The following is a 17,242-nucleotide window of genomic DNA, read 5'->3' on the forward strand; positions in this document are numbered from 1 at the left end:
ATAAAGACGAGGATATTGGGAGAAGATTTGCGCTTGAATAGAGAAGAAGCAAAGTGGTCAGGAGAAGGAATCTATCTACTTTCACTATTTTTGAAATCGACAGATACACAGATCTAGGAAGATGCTACTCATGGCCTAGATAACTCGAGAATGGGATCTAGAAGGGCAGTAGAACAACGTCTGTTCTAAAACGTAGCGTCAACGAGGAGGGGATATTAGGAGCATAGCTGTTTTTCTCTCTTAGACCCTACAGAATGCTGTTCAGTGCGGATGGTTCTCTCGTCATATACGGAACAAGATCTAAAACAATAGAAACGTTCCCAACTGCGGGAGAACTTTCGAAGCAACTCGATGATTCACAAAGTGAGTATACTTAGCTTTACCAGGAAACGAGAGGTGAGCTTTAGGGATTACCGTTGATGATTAGGGAGAGCAAAGGATTCGTTACCCTAACTAATGTACAGTTTATATCCTTTGTATCAACCGCGATATGACCGCATATGCGTATTTGCGTTAAATTATGTACCATCGAGAAAGTTACATAGTTTAACAACTACCTACAACAATACTAGCAAAACATCACTTGGCAGCTATATTCTCACATTCAGACAGTCCTCAAGCACAGCCACTCTACCAGGAAATCCTCTTATAAATGCTAGAACTCACCAGGCCTCTTGCAGCTAAAGGAAAATCACAAGAACAGCCAGCCCTATCTCGAGTCTTTCATCACAAGCACAAAGATATTAACCATTTACCTACATGGCGCCATCTCATTAATCCCATCCACTGCCGTACTCAAGTCTCTCAATATACCTACTGTACATGCTCTTATTCACTCATTCCTTCATCACAAGATTCAATATCCTCCATAAAAGCCAATACAAAATTTCACCTTTCCTTCTCAGCCAAGCTCTGCACGATTTACAATCGGGTATTCACTCTTTCTTCCACAGCAAGATCTTGTAAAAACACGTGTTCTGAGCAAGTTATAAATTCACTACTTGTATTAATTTTACATATATAGGAGTTGCTTTCGAGGCTGAATTTCTTCAACTTTTTTTCTACATAAAACATCAAGATTTTTACGAGTATTTAAGATCACTTCCCCTCTTAATTAATTTTTGAATCGAGGCTCAGTTTACTTCTTTGAGTTTGAGTGTTACCTTTCATGGTTTGGATGTGTTTCGAGTCATATTTATCTTATTCTTGAAGGCCTAAGGCAATTCTCGCAAAATATTTAGAGAGTGTATTTTGTCTTGCGAGTTGTAGCTTTACAAAACTACTCGCGACGATATTTCCCCCTTTTCTAGGATCGCCTAGTGAAATCTCTCGAGATCAAAAGTTACCTACTATTTCCCATCATCGACTCCCAGCGCAGCCGTCACCACAACAACAATCTGCAAACAAGAATGTCCGCGGCACTAACACCCGCAAAAGGAATGGGCGGGCGCAAGCTCAAGTCCTGGGAACTGGCCATCCAAACTCCTGTCGATATCCACTCTAATATGTCCGACTTTCTCGCACACATTGAGAATGAACCACTTGGACCCGGTTTAGCCGCTATCGCAAACCAACTTTCCCAAATGTACGAGGCGAATGACAACGAAGCTCGGCATTTCACTCACAGTTTACAGAAAAGATTTCAGAAAGAATGTGATGGATATGATACTGATACAGCGAATTTTATTGGAGACTTGGCTTTGGGATTGCAGACGAGAATTGAAAGTCTGGATAAGACGATGCCGATTCCGGAGGACTGGCCAAGGCAGATGGAGGATGTGGGTAGTTTTTTCATATCTAATCCTTTGAATTATCTAATTAAAAGAGATAACTAACCTCTCATTTCTTGATAGTGGCACAACAAACAACTTTCAACTTTCCAATTGAAACTCAAGCAAAAAAAACAAAAAGTCACTGCATCTCTCGGGAATCAGGACTCGGAGGCGAAGAAGAAGCGCACAGCAGTGTTTGTAGATCAAGAAAGAACACTCTTGAATCTCTTTTGGGAAATCAAGAGATCGATCGTATGACCCTCTTCTCTCCCATAGTGAAACAAAACTCAAAGCTAACATCAAACAGGATTCAAAAGAACGAACTCTTGACGAAGTAACCAGTACGTTAGCGCTTCAAACACCAATACGAACAACCGCTCCTAATAGTTTCTCCTCGGCTCGTACGATGCTACCATCTAGTCCTACGAGATCGATGACTACACCGAATAGAGAGAGACCGATGGGTCCGGAGAGAACGCCAACGAATAAGAGACAAAAAACTGTGGATCATTATGATTTGACTGCTTCGCCTGAATCGCCGGAGCGGTATTAAGTCCTTGATGCGGGGAATTGGTGTATGAGTCTGGGATTATTTGGGGGTGTTTGGGAATATTTCTACTTTACTGTGATTAGGATTTAGTGGATTAGGGTTAGGAAAATGGGGAATTCCGATTACTTGAGCTACCGTTACTACTTGATACCACTTTGCACCTCGCGGGCTACCTGGGAACAAATAAATTAATGTCACTCTGTTGTTATTAGATACTTCTGGTGATGGATGGTGCATCAATGATGTCATGTTTAATAAATGGATCATTGAGAATTAGGGTGGCTTCACCTCTCATGTCAAGAGGCTATGACAGCACATATATTCTCGAGCGTATATCATAGTGGGGATTATAACAAGAGCGGGAATACGCCATTGTTCCTAGTAAAAATGAAACGTTACATAAACTATGGTTCTTCGCTCTTCAATCCACTAGGAAGGAAGAAATGCCTTGAAAACTTCAAGCAATACCGAATTCTCAGCCAATCAATTGCATCAACCAAGCTTTAATGTGAACACCAGATTATATTATATTCAAGTCTCGTTCTCGACTTAGAATATTGTTCTCGACTTAGAATATCGAATGACTGCAACTTAGCAGGGCATCAAGTACCCTCTTGTCTATTATTTGAGCAGTGAGCCAAGGAATGTCCATATACTGTATCGGGATGCAAAACTTTCCTAAATCTTCCTATCTCCTGTGTTACACCACACATACCTGCATGCTGTAAAATTTTAGAACATGTATTCGAATTAACATCGTTCTGCTCTGTTTTAGTGTCTGACAAAAGCTCGGGATTGATTGGAACATAGGGTTTGCCTGTCTGATTTGAGTATCTCAAATGTTTCCTGAATATCCTCGCGTTGACTGAAGATTAGACCATATTGTCTTGGGAAACTCGATCAAGTTTGATCCAGATGTTCAGATTGAGATTGTGGATTGACAAATGGTCGTTATTTCGAGCAAGTAAGTGAGGTATCGATGAGAACAAACTGTTTTTCCTTTCCCCTATATGCCGCAGCTCCCAGTTGAACAGAATATTGAAATATGAGTATGGTATGATAATGACTTACTTCTACAACTCAGTATTGTCATATTAGTATTGGGTTCGTTATCGTAGAACCTGACCTGCCTTTAATCCAGTATTCTCCAGCTTGCCTAGGGATGCACTTGTATTCATGATGGAATAAAGGAATGAGTCCATGTCTGCTTCAACTGTTTGTTGGTTTCCCAATCTTGGGTGGAATATACCCAGGAAGTACAATTAACTTGTGATTTAGCACCAGAGCTCGATGCATATTGTGGTCAGATATGATGTACAGTAGTGATCATCCGATGGATGGATGGTGTATTGGCATAAACAGATGTTTCCTTGGGAATGTAGTGAGTGACAAGCTGGAAAACCATTGAGATAGATTGGAACGTACTATAACATGAAGTAACCTTACAAAGCTTTCCATTTGATTCCAAAGAACGAAGTAATTCAATGGTACAGTAGCTTATTAATCTTTCATGTTGACTGTGTGTGCCATCTTCGAAGCAGTGAAGCAATATTATGAATCCAGCAGTTTGATAATGGATGGTGGTTACTTACATTCAATTCCCCGGGGTTTACCCGACATAGCAACCATTCCACGATGGTCCGAGCTTCCAAGACATCAAACTGCGGCCGACAACACCGCTTCTTCTTCTTAATCAACCAATTTTGTACTTTTGTATTCAGACTTTTCCCATCAAGTAATTTGACCAAATAATCATTACAATCAAGAAAAGAACACATCAAGTAAATCATTTCAATTCTCTCCTGACTTTTTCAATCAAGACATGCTAATATGTATAGTAAACAGTCAAAATTCAGTTTCTTTCCCTTGACCAAGCGGGGTTGATATTTATGCGGCCGCAACAAGCAAAGTACCTACCTAGTAGCTTTCTTTAGAGCCGTCTGAGCGATTTGACCGAAGATGGATCATCCGAATGGACCGATTCAAGGACCGATTCATGGGCCCATGGGACCGAATGGACCACATGAAGCTCATGGACCGAATGGCATGAGTTTTGCATCTCCAGAGCCTGTGCAGCCGAAAGCACCGCAGGCATGCGTAACATGTAAGAAACAAAAAAGAAAGTGCGATAAAGTGCTTCCACACTGTGGCCTTTGCTCCCGAATGCAACGACACTGTGATTATACTGAACAAACTCCTGCTCCTACCGCCGAGGATATTAATGCTTTACGCATGAAGTTAGTTGAACTTGAAGCTAAAGTCAATGGTGGAAATATGCATGCGCCTTATGGTTCTATGCCTAACAATGGCTCTGAATATATGCAATCTCAGATACCTGCATATGCAGATCCACAAGAGAGTCCGTTTAATAATGTACACAATAAGTTTCCTGTTATGGCTGTTCTCGATAATGAAATTTTCAGGAATGAAGGGCAAGGATAAGATCTCTAAGAGTCAATTTTACGTCGCTGACTAGACTTCAGTTTAACTATCCCCAGACCCTCGGTTAACCCACCAGCAGTAAGTTCTACGTCTGGTTTATATATTTTGTCAACCCGTTAGAATAGTGAACTCTTTTCCTGGAGTGCATGACCTTACTACACTCGATCACCATTATATGCGAACCATCCGTCCTTGAAACCTGCTAATAATCACTGGATAGGAAGTCAATCAAATGTTGGCAAGTGGAGCAGCTATACCTGCTGTCATCTTAGAATACTTTGGAACTATTCACCACTGCCTTCCGATAATCTCTCATAAGAGATTAGAACGAACTCTGACTACTCCTGCCCGGGATAGTAATGCAGACTTGGTTTTGCTATTTCTTTGTATGAAGCTCATCACATCTAAACCAGTAGATGGCCAAGGATGTGGTCAAAATCCAATGTACATCGCTGCAAAGCGTTTTCTTGCATTGCTAGAAGCTTCTGGAATGGTGTCGTTGATATTGTTACAAGCTAGCATTCTTATTACTCTCTATGAGTATGGCCAAGCAATATACCCTGCAGCTTGGATGTCTGCTGGCTGGTGTTCTCGCTACGCTGTTTTATTAGGTATCAACGATTTTGATACCTCTCCTTCATTAGTTGGCCCTGTTGTAAGCAATACTTCCCCTTTCAATTTTACATTTCTAATTGGGACCAATATTCAGGATACTTGGACCGAACAAGAAGAGCGATATCGAACATGGTGGGGTGTTCTTATACTCGATAGGTGAGACTTTCACCACAAGTCCAAATTTCTAAAACTCACATGACATAGAATGGTCTCGATTGGGAGCAAGAATCACCGATTAACTACCCAGGAACCAAAAGAAGATGATCCTTTACCTGTGGATGATGTTGCATGGGTAAGTTCTCAATTCAGACTTCCGATTAAATTGAACTAATTGGTGTTTAGGATAGTGGCGATATGACTCAAACAGTTCAGAAGCACGTGTCTACTCCGCTCCCCGAGTCTGTAACACCATTTGCTCGACTTTGTCAAGGATCTGTGCTTTTGGGAAATGTTCTTCGTCACCATTACACTGAGCAGATTCCAACCGAGACAGCCCGTTTTGACATTGCAAGTCAGCTCCTCGATAATTGTTCTATCCTCGCTCGTGTAGTCAATGAAGAGGCGATGGTTTCTAGAGATTATCTCATGTTAGCAACACCACTTGCCATTATTTACAGCGCCATCATTGCTCTTCTTGACCCCTATTCTTGTCCCGCAGATAGGTTATGTGGCACAGCAAACTCCTCCGAGAAAGGTATCATGATGAATCGAGCCATCAAAGGTCTACAAGATTTCTCGGCTAGCGTTGTTCAATTTTCTGAGAGTGTCAATAGCCATGCACAAACACAAGCCGATCTTGATAAGGTTAGTCCATTGATAATGGACTCTTTGTGGGCAGCAGGCCAGCATTATATGTGGGAGTGGAGGGAAAGTCGTAATCCACAGTCTCAGGAGGCATTGGAAATTATCAGAAATTGTTTAAGAAGATTTCAGACTAGATGGAGAAATGCGGCGGAGTATTTAAGGATTTTTGATGGTCAGGAATTTGGACAGTTTACTTCTGCGCTAGGAAGCGGCAAGCAGATTAGTGGTAGCTGATTTGCTTATGGTCTTTATATGCATATAGATGGGATTTGATGTAATTGGTGGTATTGTCTATTGAGGATATCTGAGGCGACTTAAATTGGACGAATTTGGGTATAATAGGAGTTGGGAGGACATTGTCATAATACCAGACAGATGGCAGAATACTAAGTTACTTTATTCACATGGGCTTCTCTTACTATTTGACTACCTAACTGTAGTCTGAACTAGCTTCCTAAGCTTGATTGATATGTGGTCCAGATCGATGTCAATTATCCTTCACTCTGTAGTCTCGAGTCATTCTATCAGCCTACAAAATATCTTAGAAAAATAAGAAACTTCATTTTCGGAGTTATATCCGATTACGATTTTATAAGCTTTACAAGCTTTCCCGGTAACTCCCCCCGTTCGCCCCGCTCTCGGCCCTCCTCGCCATAAGATTTCTTGCGCACTATCTATCAACAGGCCCAATTATAATCGGCCACCCTTTGTCATCTGCGTCATAACACTACCGGTATCGCTTCCGCAATATCCACTATCAATCTGCAATATCCACAATCCATCTGCAGGGGAAAAATGAAAAAAAAAAAACTCCACCGGAGTCCGGTCATCGTTGATAGAAAATCGTTATCATTCATTCTGCTTTTCAGCTGTAGGGTTGTATCAGGATTCAGTATGGCTCGTACCCTATGCTATTACGAAGCTATGCTGCTTAGAGGTTCCACTATGAGTCGTTGTTATGGGGTTGGTAGATTCGCTGTAAATGTTTTTTCCCCGAAGTGGGTTTGATGTCTTATAAGTTCTTTTGTGTTTTATATATATACCTATTTTTCCACCCTTAAATTTTCCTTGGGAAAATTCGAGAATTCTATGAGGAATCTCTGATACGTGGTAGCATACGAGGAAGTCTTCAGTATGCAATCGTATTTGACATATAAACGATTTGGGAGGTTAACCGAAGCCCAATTCGAGAGGGATAGATTGAGGGCAGAGGCGCTGGAGAGGGGGAATAGAGATGTGCAATCTGGGAATTTGAATTTGGATTTGGATGCGAATAGAAGGGATGGGTCTGGGGGTCCTCGTTCTTCTTCTTCTTCTTCTTCCGCCTCCTCTGATAATACAGGATCCTCGGCAACGGAGCTACATACGCACGATATTGAGAAGGCAGAGAGAGGTATACCAAATGCCCCTTCACTAGATTTTTATACCGAAGAAAATCCACACAAAGAGAAAGATGATGCAGAACCAGAAGAACAAGACGACGAAAGTGGAAACGCGAGATCAGAAACCCTTGATCGAATCGCCACTCGAGCAACAGCACACACCACGCGCAGTTTCGGAACACGCTTGGGATATACATTAACGGGAATCGAGGTGCGCGAATTATCTGCCCAGCTAACGAGAACGCGGACCGCATCAAAGGGCAAATCCAAATCTAAATCGAGACAAGCACCCCACCCAAACGATGCAGGGAATGACAAACAAGGAGAGAGAGAAACGGTCTTCGTCGTCGGTTACGAAGGCGCGAAAGATCACATGAATCCGCATAATTGGTCGATTTGGCGGCGGAGTTTCTGCACCGTCATGATTGCGTCGATTGGATTTATAGTCGGCTTTGCGTCGTCGATTGATAGCGCGGCGTTGACGCAGGCGGCGGAAGATTTTGGCGTGAGTGAGGTTGCGGAGTCGTTGGCGACGGGGTTGTTTCTTGTGGGATTTGGATTGGGGGCGTTGTTTGCTGGTGAGTTTTTATCTTTTTTATATAGTTCATTTAATCTATCACCTACATAGGTATCTGGATGTGATTCTTGAAACGTACATGCTGATACGTACGGTACTTAGGACCGATATCCGAAACCATCGGGAGAAACCCAGTATACATTTCCACACTCTTCATATACATGATCTGGATCATGGCGTCCGCGCTCGCCCCCAATCTCGCCACGCAACTCATCTTCCGCTTCCTCGCCGGCTTTTTCGGTTCCACCCCACTCACCTGCGCCGGGGGATCCATATCGGATCTGTGGTCGCCCATGGAGCGCGTGTACGCCTTTCCCGTCTTCGCCAACGCCGCCTTCATGGGACCGATATTTGGGCCCATCGTCGGGGGTTTCGTCGGACAATCTCACCTCGTGAGTTGGAGATGGTGCGAATGGATTACCCTGATTCTTTCCGGAGCTATCCTCCTCCTCATCACATTATTCCAACCCGAGACTTTCGCGCCCATTCTGCTGAAATGGAAAGCCGCGCATCTGCGCCGCATAACAGGCGATGAACGATTTGTGTCCGAGGTGGAAATCCGAGCCGATCCATTCAAAACGCGCTTACTCAAAGCGTTGTATCGACCCTGTCTCCTCATCACGCGCGAACCCACCGTCATGCTCTTCGCGCTGTATCTCACCGTCGTATACATTATCCTCTTTACCTTTCTCGACGGATACACGTACATTTTTGGCGAAACGTACAATTTCAGCGAGGGGCTCACCGGACTCGCATTCCTTGGGATTGCCATCGGGCTCTGCTTTGCCACCTGTCTCGTTCCGCTGATCCACCACTGGGCGAAGCAAGATCTCGAAGCTCTGCGCGCCATCCACGGAGAGAAAGCCAAACTGCCCCCGGAAAAACGACTCTGGTTTGCCATGTTCGGCGCGCCATTTATTCCCATCTCGCTTTTCTGGATGGGGTGGACGAATTATCCTTCGATTTCTCCCTGGTCGGGTCTTGTCGCTTCGCTCTTTTTTGGCTTTGGCATCCTGTGCATTTTCATAAGTACGTATCAGTATATTATCGATTCCTATGAAATGTACGCGGCGTCTGCACTGGCGAGTTTGACGCTGGTGAGATATGTGGCTGCGGGGGGGATGGTGGAGGTGGGGATTCCGTTTTATGAGAATCTGGGCGTGCATTGGACGCTTACGGTATTGGGAGGGATAAGTGCGGTCATGGTGCCGGTGCCGTATTTGTTTTATGTTTATGGGGAGAAAGTGAGGGGGTGGAGTCGCTTTGCTGCGACGCATTAGAGATATTGGGGTTGTGCAAGAATGAACTTCTATGGAAATATTGGTTTTGTATCTGGGTTTGAATCTTCGTGCGTTGGAAGTATTAGAGTGTTTGAAAAGCGTGAATATAATGTCATGGGTGGCGCGGGGGGAAGCAGGCTATACAGGAGTGCCAGACATACTTAATAGATAGAATAGATAGAATAGATATGAGATAATGATGATGAATCTAGAGAAACAATTGTAATTCATCGACTGCTGTTGCTAATCACCAATCTTACCTTGTGAATACGCATTGTTGCAGAAACGGCATTTCAAGGAAAAAAGTTATACTAAACAATCTTCTGGAGAAGTATGGAGAGAAGAGGCTTTCGAATACTTGACCCAAAAAATTATTGATTTCTCAGACGTTTGGAAATTAACGCTAAAACATTTGAAACCCATTGGGAAAAAAGCACAGAAGATTAAGTCATAGAGCAGTGACAAGAACGGAAATGGAATCAAGACGCTTAGATTGCTGCGGGTATATGTGGGTTTTCATTCCGGTCTGTCTATCTATAAGTATCTCTATCTTACAGGTCTAAATTATGATAGCAGTCCTCTAAAACTTATAAACTTGTTCTTTCGAGTATCCCAACTCCTTCAAGACACCAGCCAACTCACCCTGATCCGAAGGAGAAACCTTTGGACCAGAGATAGCCTTGTACATTCCTGGTGGACCACAGACAAAGACCTTAACATTCTCGGTCTTAGGTTCTGGAAGAACAGTCTTCAAGAGCTCCTTGTCGATGAAACCTTTTCCGCCAGACCATGACTTGGGTGGGTTATCCAAGACGTAGAAAGCTCTGAATCGTTGTGGGTATGTGTTCTCAAGATCTTCAAATTCGCGCTTCAATAAGATATCTTCTTCGGTGACGTTTGCGAATACCAATGTAACCTTTGTCTTATCGGCGGGGTTGTTGAAGATGGCTCGTGCGAGTTGGTACATTGGAGTGATTCCAGTTCCTCCAGCAATGAGAGCAATGTGGTCATGCTTGTTTGCTGACCATGGGTATTTTGGGATAGGTCCCTTGAAGTCCAATCTTTGGCCGGGAACCATGGCGTGCATGTGTTCGGACATGACACCATTGGGGTACTTCTTTACAAGAAGATCGATGAATCCCTGTTCGCCTAATAAAGAGTCAGTAAAGCTTGATGAAAGGAATTATGACTGATTCTCACTTTCGTCACTAGTGGGGGTATAAGGACGGATCGCAGGCTTTTGCATCTCTGGGCCCTTATACTTGGTAAGAAGAGCAGAAGCGACTTGTAACCCGCTAACTTGGCCACTCTCAGGAAGCTCAAATCTGAATTTCTTGGTGTTGTGGTTGATGTTCTCCACGCTGTCGAGCTTAAGACTGATGAAGCCTTGGTCACCACCAGTGAAAGCAGCTTTCCCAACAGCGCCTTCGACCTTAGCTTTACCCTGTCCAACAGCCTCCTTTGCCTTAGCTTCTGCGTCCTTTGCTGCATCCTTGACCTTTGCGGCATTATCTCCCTGGTTCAAGAAGTAGTATGCTCCAGCGCCTGCTGCAGCTGCGAGACCGGCGTACAAGGCAGCATTCGATCCACCGCCGCTGGAGGATTCGGTAGCATATCGACGGTATTGCTATATACCAATTTGTTAGCTTGTGTTGAATAATGTGTTCGGGTATTGCAAGCCGTCGTGCTGTGATATCCAAGCAAGCTATCTGCTGCAAGCTTCGAGCTCCACAGCAGCGAGAAAAAAAGCAGAAAGCTCCAACTTACGCTTCTCAATGGCTGAGCCGCTCTAAGGGTTTGTCTTGCAAACATGATGAAAATTGGTATTATGTAACGTCAATTGGGTATTAGAAGGTATAGAAAGACAATGCTCTGGATTCAAAGTACAAGATTGCTTCTTATGTTGAAGAAATCAAGAGCTGGCCTATGAAACTTAAAGCTTTCACCATTTGCCCACTTAGTGACGTAAATGAACCGGGAAGGCGCTAAGGGTCCGTGCATAGCCAGCTGGATTTACTCTACGGAGAAAGAGAGATGTGTGCTTAGGTAATCAATAATCAACTGTGTTGGAATCGGATGAATATGATTCGATGTAAGATGTTACCTTACCTTTGTGAGTACTATAGGTAGGTAATCATTTTACCGGACGATATTGGATATGAATTATTTATGTGTAGAAATCTTCAAGGTACTGATACCGCCCTACTGTGTATAAATCATCATCATCATCATCATCATCATCATCATAATAAAAGTATTTAACTAACTACCTAGTTACGGGATCTAGTATATTAACTTCTGTTAGAGAGAGCGCCAGGGAACTCCCGCAGTGATGACTAATGTAAGTCTGAAAATGATCGTTCTGATTGGTGATCCACAAAACATTGTGATTGAACCTCACTTCAATTCAAGACTTCACTCCAACCTCACTTCAACGTCACCTCATATCTGCGTTGTGGCTACGGGAGAAATGAGAGTGAATACTCGAAATCAAGTGATGTTGAATCATACTCTTAAGAAGGATCATATTTGGTTTCATCCCCTTTGTATTGTATTGTATTGCTTCTGTTGTCTTTTGCTCAAATCAAACATCATGACATGAGGCATCAACATTGTAGCTCTTTAGCTGTGTCCTTATATCAGATTTGGAGATCAAATCCTTTGATTATGTAAAGTGTGACTCTATGCTGTTGTTTTGTTATGGAAATCTCTCCAGCTTTGAGCTACATGAGTATCACTTCACATCTATGTCAAAGATACTGGCAACTAGGATTCCTAGAAACTCACAAAGTTGATATATACACAAGCAGACAGACTCAGAGTAGGCATGCTACATGGAAGTATAGAGCTCTATCAATTGACCCAAGGACTTTTCTCTCAAATCAGAGGTTCACAAGTCACCCTAACTCCTCACAAGACACTGTTGCTTCTTTTGCTATTCAAATCTTCTCTCTGAAACAGTAGAAACCTTCTTCCTTCTTTATCTAGATGTATACACCACCCCAGCAACCAAAGTGTATGCAATCATTGTTTTCTGTTGTCTCACACTGCAGACTTCTCTTCAACAGATCTGTAAACTCGTAGCATATTCTTTAGGTAGCCCACAGCATAGCCTCAAACAGAATAATGTCCCAAAAGATTACATTAGGGCGGCAGAGGTATTGAAAGAGTAGTATTGGTTCGGCTCACGGCTTTCCTTCGGACACGCTAGCAACACAGCTAGCAACACACAGTTGTTCATACAACTGAGTAGGTATTGTCTCTCGAGATCTTAATTCTTCCACTTTTCTCTTTCGACCTCAATAAACCAACAAAACACCACAACCAGGTGCAAACTTGTCACTACTCAAATCTGGTGTTGTAAGATATCTATCATTTTGCCTTCATCATTTGCATTTTGATTCTGCGGTGTTGAATCAAAATTCAAATTCTCTTTGATAATTTTGTTTCGAAATCCATTCATCTGCTTCAGTTTCAGTTCCATTGAAGAGAAGTTCAGTTTAAAGAAAATTTCATCAAAGCTGATCATGGTGGAATACTCAAACATGATTGGCGGACTAGCCACTCCGAAGCATGATGGCAATGTCCATCATCGGGGTGTGTTAACAGATGCAAGCTCTCGCATGAATAGGCAACGCACCAACAGCTTCAATACGAAACAACAATACCAATACACCTCACCAGAGTCCTTTACCACACCTGATTGTAAAGGATTCAATATTGATTATTATCTCGAAACTTCTGGCAAATCATCTCGATCTCCTCACAAAAGATTGAGACGCGACTCTAGCACCAGAACATTACGAAGTCTTGCTCGTTACCAACAAAATCGAGGGAATCGCAATCAATACGACACTGCTCCATATACACCCTCAAAGCTTTCTAAGGTAATGATTGCTGAGTACGAGCTCGACATTTCAGACATTGACACACCCTTTACAATGATGGTATGTCGTCCCAATACACAGCCCCTCATCACTTACATTATCTCAAACATACCGCGGCTTAATCAATCTCAATCTGACCACTAGTAGCCTACCAGACTGTCGCTCAATAAGAAATTGCCGCCTAAGCCGATTTTCCGCCTCGAAAATTCGCCCGAGCGCCGTGGTTTACTGGATGCGACCGATCTCAGTTCGTCCGCTTTGCAATTCCCCATCCTTCAGCCAAAACCCGTTGCTAAGAAATCCGCGATTGAAGAAATTTCCCTCACAGACTCTGTTGCTACAGAATCTCATACTCAAGATTCCGCCTTTGTTGGTACATCCTCATTCGCCTACAATTCGGACACCGATTCAGTCTTTGAAGTTGGCACTGCTCAGATTGGCACTGCCTACGGCGCCTCGACAAAACTACAACTCTTGACCCCTCCAGAAGACAAAAATATGGTTGTCTCTAGGGTTCGTGAGACAAATGCTAGTATGAAGCGTCTCCAATTCAACCAAGCTAAACTGGCCAATACACCTGAAACAGACGCAGCTGAAAAGCACGTTCTCGAAGTTCCAAGTGGTAATGATTGTCTAGCATCCCCAAGTCACATTGCTTCCATGAAGGATAACGGTAGTCCCTTGCCAAAAAATCAACGTCGTAGCCGATCCAGCTTAACAAATGATGAAAGCAGTTCCGACAAGGTTGTCAATAATGTTATTTCCCGCTTTTCAACACATCAGGAAACTCCTTTGTCCACGAATACTGATAACAACGACGAGCCTTCAGTCAGAAGTATGGTCGACGTTAGCAGCGATGATGGTTTAAACGACCTTTCAACCCATGTAATTATTGATGGCTCTGATGGCGTAACAGGAACTGTTGCTCAAGATGTCCCCAACCAAAATATTTCTGAAGACATCACTGACAATCCGCTCGAAGTCAACGATCAAGGAAACCCTGCTCAAGCCACTGCCAGCCTCACCAATCAAGAAGACCTCATCGAAGTCGCTCCCAATACCGCCCTTCAAGCTATCGCTCATAGTGGTCCAATTGGCCGATCTGAAAGCCAAACAACTATTGGTAGAAAGAGAGAAATGTCGCTCCTTCCCTCCACGCGTTCTGCTAGAAACGCCGATAGGATTGTTCTGGGCACGTCGCCACCGTAAGTTTATTCACACTTGATTCACTCCGCCACTCTCTAATTACTATTTGCAGTTATTCTAAAGTCAGCACTCGTCTCTACATTGACGAGTTCCCTGAAGATATTGAGCAATCAAACAATGTCCTCGAAAAGATTGCTAGAAAGACAACACCGGTAGCAAAGCCAAAGGGATTTAGCGCTGCTACCTCGAAGTTTAGTAAACGCAAGTCGTCTCTACCAGATTCTACAGAAAACAAAACCCTTAAGCCGACCGAACTCACTCTAGAGAAGAAAGAAACGTTGGCAGAACGTCTGTCGAAGCCAACTGCCTCTTCCGCAGCTCGCGCCAAGGCCAATGCGAAGTCCCGCAAGCCGGCGCCTGCTTCAAAGTCGAGTGCAATGTCTTCTGTCAAGAATGCTGGAAGAGGTCTCAAGAGCCGCCTTTCTGGAATGATGCGAAACCGTCGTACTTCAGAAGTGGTTGCTATGGACCCACCTGTTTCTGCTTCTGTTAGTGCCCCCGAACATGCAATTGCTCAGCACGATATTCCTACTGTTATCGTGGAAAAGGCACCTGAAATTGCTCCTTTCGTCAATGATCGCGACGTTGGTGAGGAGTTCGCGTCTTTCTACAGTGAAATAACCTATCTTACCGAGCAAGTCAATCAAGTTGGTTCAGTCGAGCATCCAACCAACAATTCAGCTGGCCGAAGCAAACTTGTTAGCTCTCAGGTTGTTGAGACTTCTGTGGAAGCTGCCGATTCGACCGCACAGATGGCCGATTATCCTACATCAGTTGCACAGCATTCTGTGATGTCCACTGCTCAACTTGATGCCATTTTCAGAGAGCAAGATGCACCACCCTCAGACTCTGTTATTGAGCACCGAATTCAAACTTTGTCACAGTGTGCACCTACCCGTTCTCCTCCATCAGTTCCAAATTCATATGTACAAGTTCAAGGAAATGGTCAAAATAACGTCCAAGTCACTGCTGGAGATGGCGCATCAGATCCACCACGTAGAGAGAACGGCAATGACGGCCATGTGCATGAGCAACCCCTCCCGCCATCCGTCGAGGACTCGCTTACTGAAATCAAAAATACGCTTGATTCCCTTCGATATGCTCTTACTGTTGAACGCGATCCAGCTCAACAGATCGTTCTCGCTGGCTGCGCTGTATTCCTTACACACAAAGTTCAAGCTATCAACAATAACCGTAAACTCCTTTTGCTCTTACAGCAAGCGCAGGATGTTATGGTGCTTGACACTTCAGTCGAAGCTTTAGCAGCTAAGAGGGCTTTGCGTCAGTTGGGCCATCGAGTCGACGCCGCGATTATTAATCACAACTAAAATTTGATGTAATTGCTGCATTCGCTTTTTCAATACCTTTTAACTTGTCAGCTTTGAGCCTTTTTGCCTTTCTCAATCACAGCAAAACTTTCTTTTTCCGAGCCAATCTACTGCAGAATATTTGTCACATCAATTCTCCGAGCATTCTCGCCCGTCTTCACTCACTTCATCAACTGTCGTATCCATTTGAAAACGGCTCTTTAGCTTCTTCTCTAGAATACCACAGTTGAACCAGAAAACTCAACAGTTCCCATTTAAGCTCAGGATGCTCTCTGTCGGATTAATTCAAACCACTTCGCCCTACTACTGCTTCTTCTTCTTCGATTTCTTTTCCTACATACAGCTCAACGCACCCTTATTTTCTTTTCTTTCTTTTGTATTTCGGTTCTTGCGATATTGGTCAATTCTTCATTGTTTTACTATTCATGCTACGATGACGAATGGATCTCTTTCGCTTCTATTCTAGTCTTTCATCTAACTACCCAAATCTTGCTGCGTATGTTCTCACCCGTCTTTCTGAGAGTGGGAATGTACAGAGTAAGAGAGATGAAAGATTTGGGGGCGGAGACATGGGATGGTGGATTACTTTTCAAATTTGGGGGGGATTTTTTTTTTGTAAATTTTGTGGTTTCATCTCGAGGGTTCTTTCAAGAGATTTCTTTCGAGAGATTTCTGAGGGATGGGACTGGAGTTGTTGGGTTCTTATTTACGGATGGACGGAAAGATGGATGGATGGAAGAATGGAATGAAATATGAAATCCCATTTCTCTACAACAACTAAAGATTCATCTCGACTTTTTCCTCAGGAGGAATTATGCAGAGAAAAATCTTTAGTTCAGTTGCCGTTTTTAGGGAGGGTTATGAGACTTTGAGTTTGGGATTGGGATTGGGATTGGGATTGGGTTTGAGCGACGGAATAATTAATTTGCCATTATGATGACGATTATGAATGAGTGAATGAAAGAAATAGAATGATGGATATGAAGGAATGAATACTAGGTACTCACGGAAACGAAACTAATGGATGGATGGATGGATGGATGGATGGATGGATGGATATGAAAATGAAGGAATGAATCATCAGGAGCAGCCAGCTCTTAGGGATTTCTGATTTCTGATTTCTCATTTCTCATTTCTGATTTCTGATTTCTCTCATTCTAGATAGCCTTTAAGATAGTAGATAGGTAGATAGGTAGATAGTCTCCAGCGAATGAAATATCAATGGGGAAATTACTTTTGCTGTTTGGGAAGATGGTAGAGGGGAATGAGAGTGAGAATTCTTGATCGATTCCTACCTAGGTACCTTGCACATAGATATTTACTTTAACACGAGATCTACCCGCACTATCCCCCATATCTTCCTAAGTATTACCGTTATGATTATTTTGCAGGACCCTGA

The 17,242-nt window shown here is 43.3% G+C and overlaps 5 protein-coding genes across 5 annotated transcripts; 4 read left to right on the forward strand and 1 right to left on the reverse strand.

Moving 5' to 3' along the window:
• Positions 1-1,409: 1,409 nt before the first annotated feature.
• EAE98_000850 (uncharacterized protein) lies at positions 1,410-2,325 on the forward strand (the record flags this gene model as incomplete). Its single annotated transcript, XM_038948468.1, has 3 exons — positions 1,410-1,778; positions 1,854-2,024; positions 2,080-2,325. 3 exons carry the CDS (start codon positions 1,410-1,412, stop codon positions 2,323-2,325), a joined length of 786 nt encoding a protein of 261 aa, XP_038814734.1.
• Positions 2,326-4,281: 1,956 nt separating this feature from the next.
• Positions 4,282-6,417, forward strand: EAE98_000851 (uncharacterized protein; the record flags this gene model as incomplete). The annotated part of the gene is made up of 6 exons (XM_038948469.1): positions 4,282-4,754; positions 4,806-4,842; positions 4,985-5,419; positions 5,474-5,535; positions 5,584-5,671; positions 5,722-6,417. 6 exons carry the CDS (start codon positions 4,282-4,284, stop codon positions 6,415-6,417), a joined length of 1,791 nt encoding a protein of 596 aa, XP_038814735.1.
• Positions 6,418-7,317: 900 nt separating this feature from the next.
• Positions 7,318-9,422, forward strand: EAE98_000852 (uncharacterized protein; the record flags this gene model as incomplete). Its single annotated transcript, XM_038948470.1, has 2 exons — positions 7,318-8,143; positions 8,245-9,422. The coding sequence occupies 2 exons, from the start codon at positions 7,318-7,320 to the stop codon at positions 9,420-9,422; spliced, it is 2,004 nt and encodes a 667-aa protein (XP_038814736.1).
• A 580-nt stretch (positions 9,423-10,002) lies between these two features.
• EAE98_000853 (uncharacterized protein) lies at positions 10,003-11,234 on the reverse strand (the record flags this gene model as incomplete). The annotated part of the gene is made up of 3 exons (XM_038948471.1): positions 10,003-10,571; positions 10,623-11,049; positions 11,190-11,234. 3 exons carry the CDS (start codon positions 11,232-11,234, stop codon positions 10,003-10,005), a joined length of 1,041 nt encoding a protein of 346 aa, XP_038814737.1.
• Positions 11,235-12,949: 1,715 nt separating this feature from the next.
• Positions 12,950-15,843, forward strand: EAE98_000854 (uncharacterized protein; the record flags this gene model as incomplete). The annotated part of the gene is made up of 3 exons (XM_038948472.1): positions 12,950-13,369; positions 13,457-14,514; positions 14,568-15,843. The coding sequence occupies 3 exons, from the start codon at positions 12,950-12,952 to the stop codon at positions 15,841-15,843; spliced, it is 2,754 nt and encodes a 917-aa protein (XP_038814738.1).
• Positions 15,844-17,242: the final 1,399 nt, after the last annotated feature.

This window comes from Botrytis deweyae (genome assembly GCF_014898535.1).
Source record: "Botrytis deweyae strain B1 chromosome Unknown BDEW_002, whole genome shotgun sequence".
Classification (NCBI taxonomy): domain Eukaryota; kingdom Fungi; phylum Ascomycota; class Leotiomycetes; order Helotiales; family Sclerotiniaceae; genus Botrytis; species Botrytis deweyae.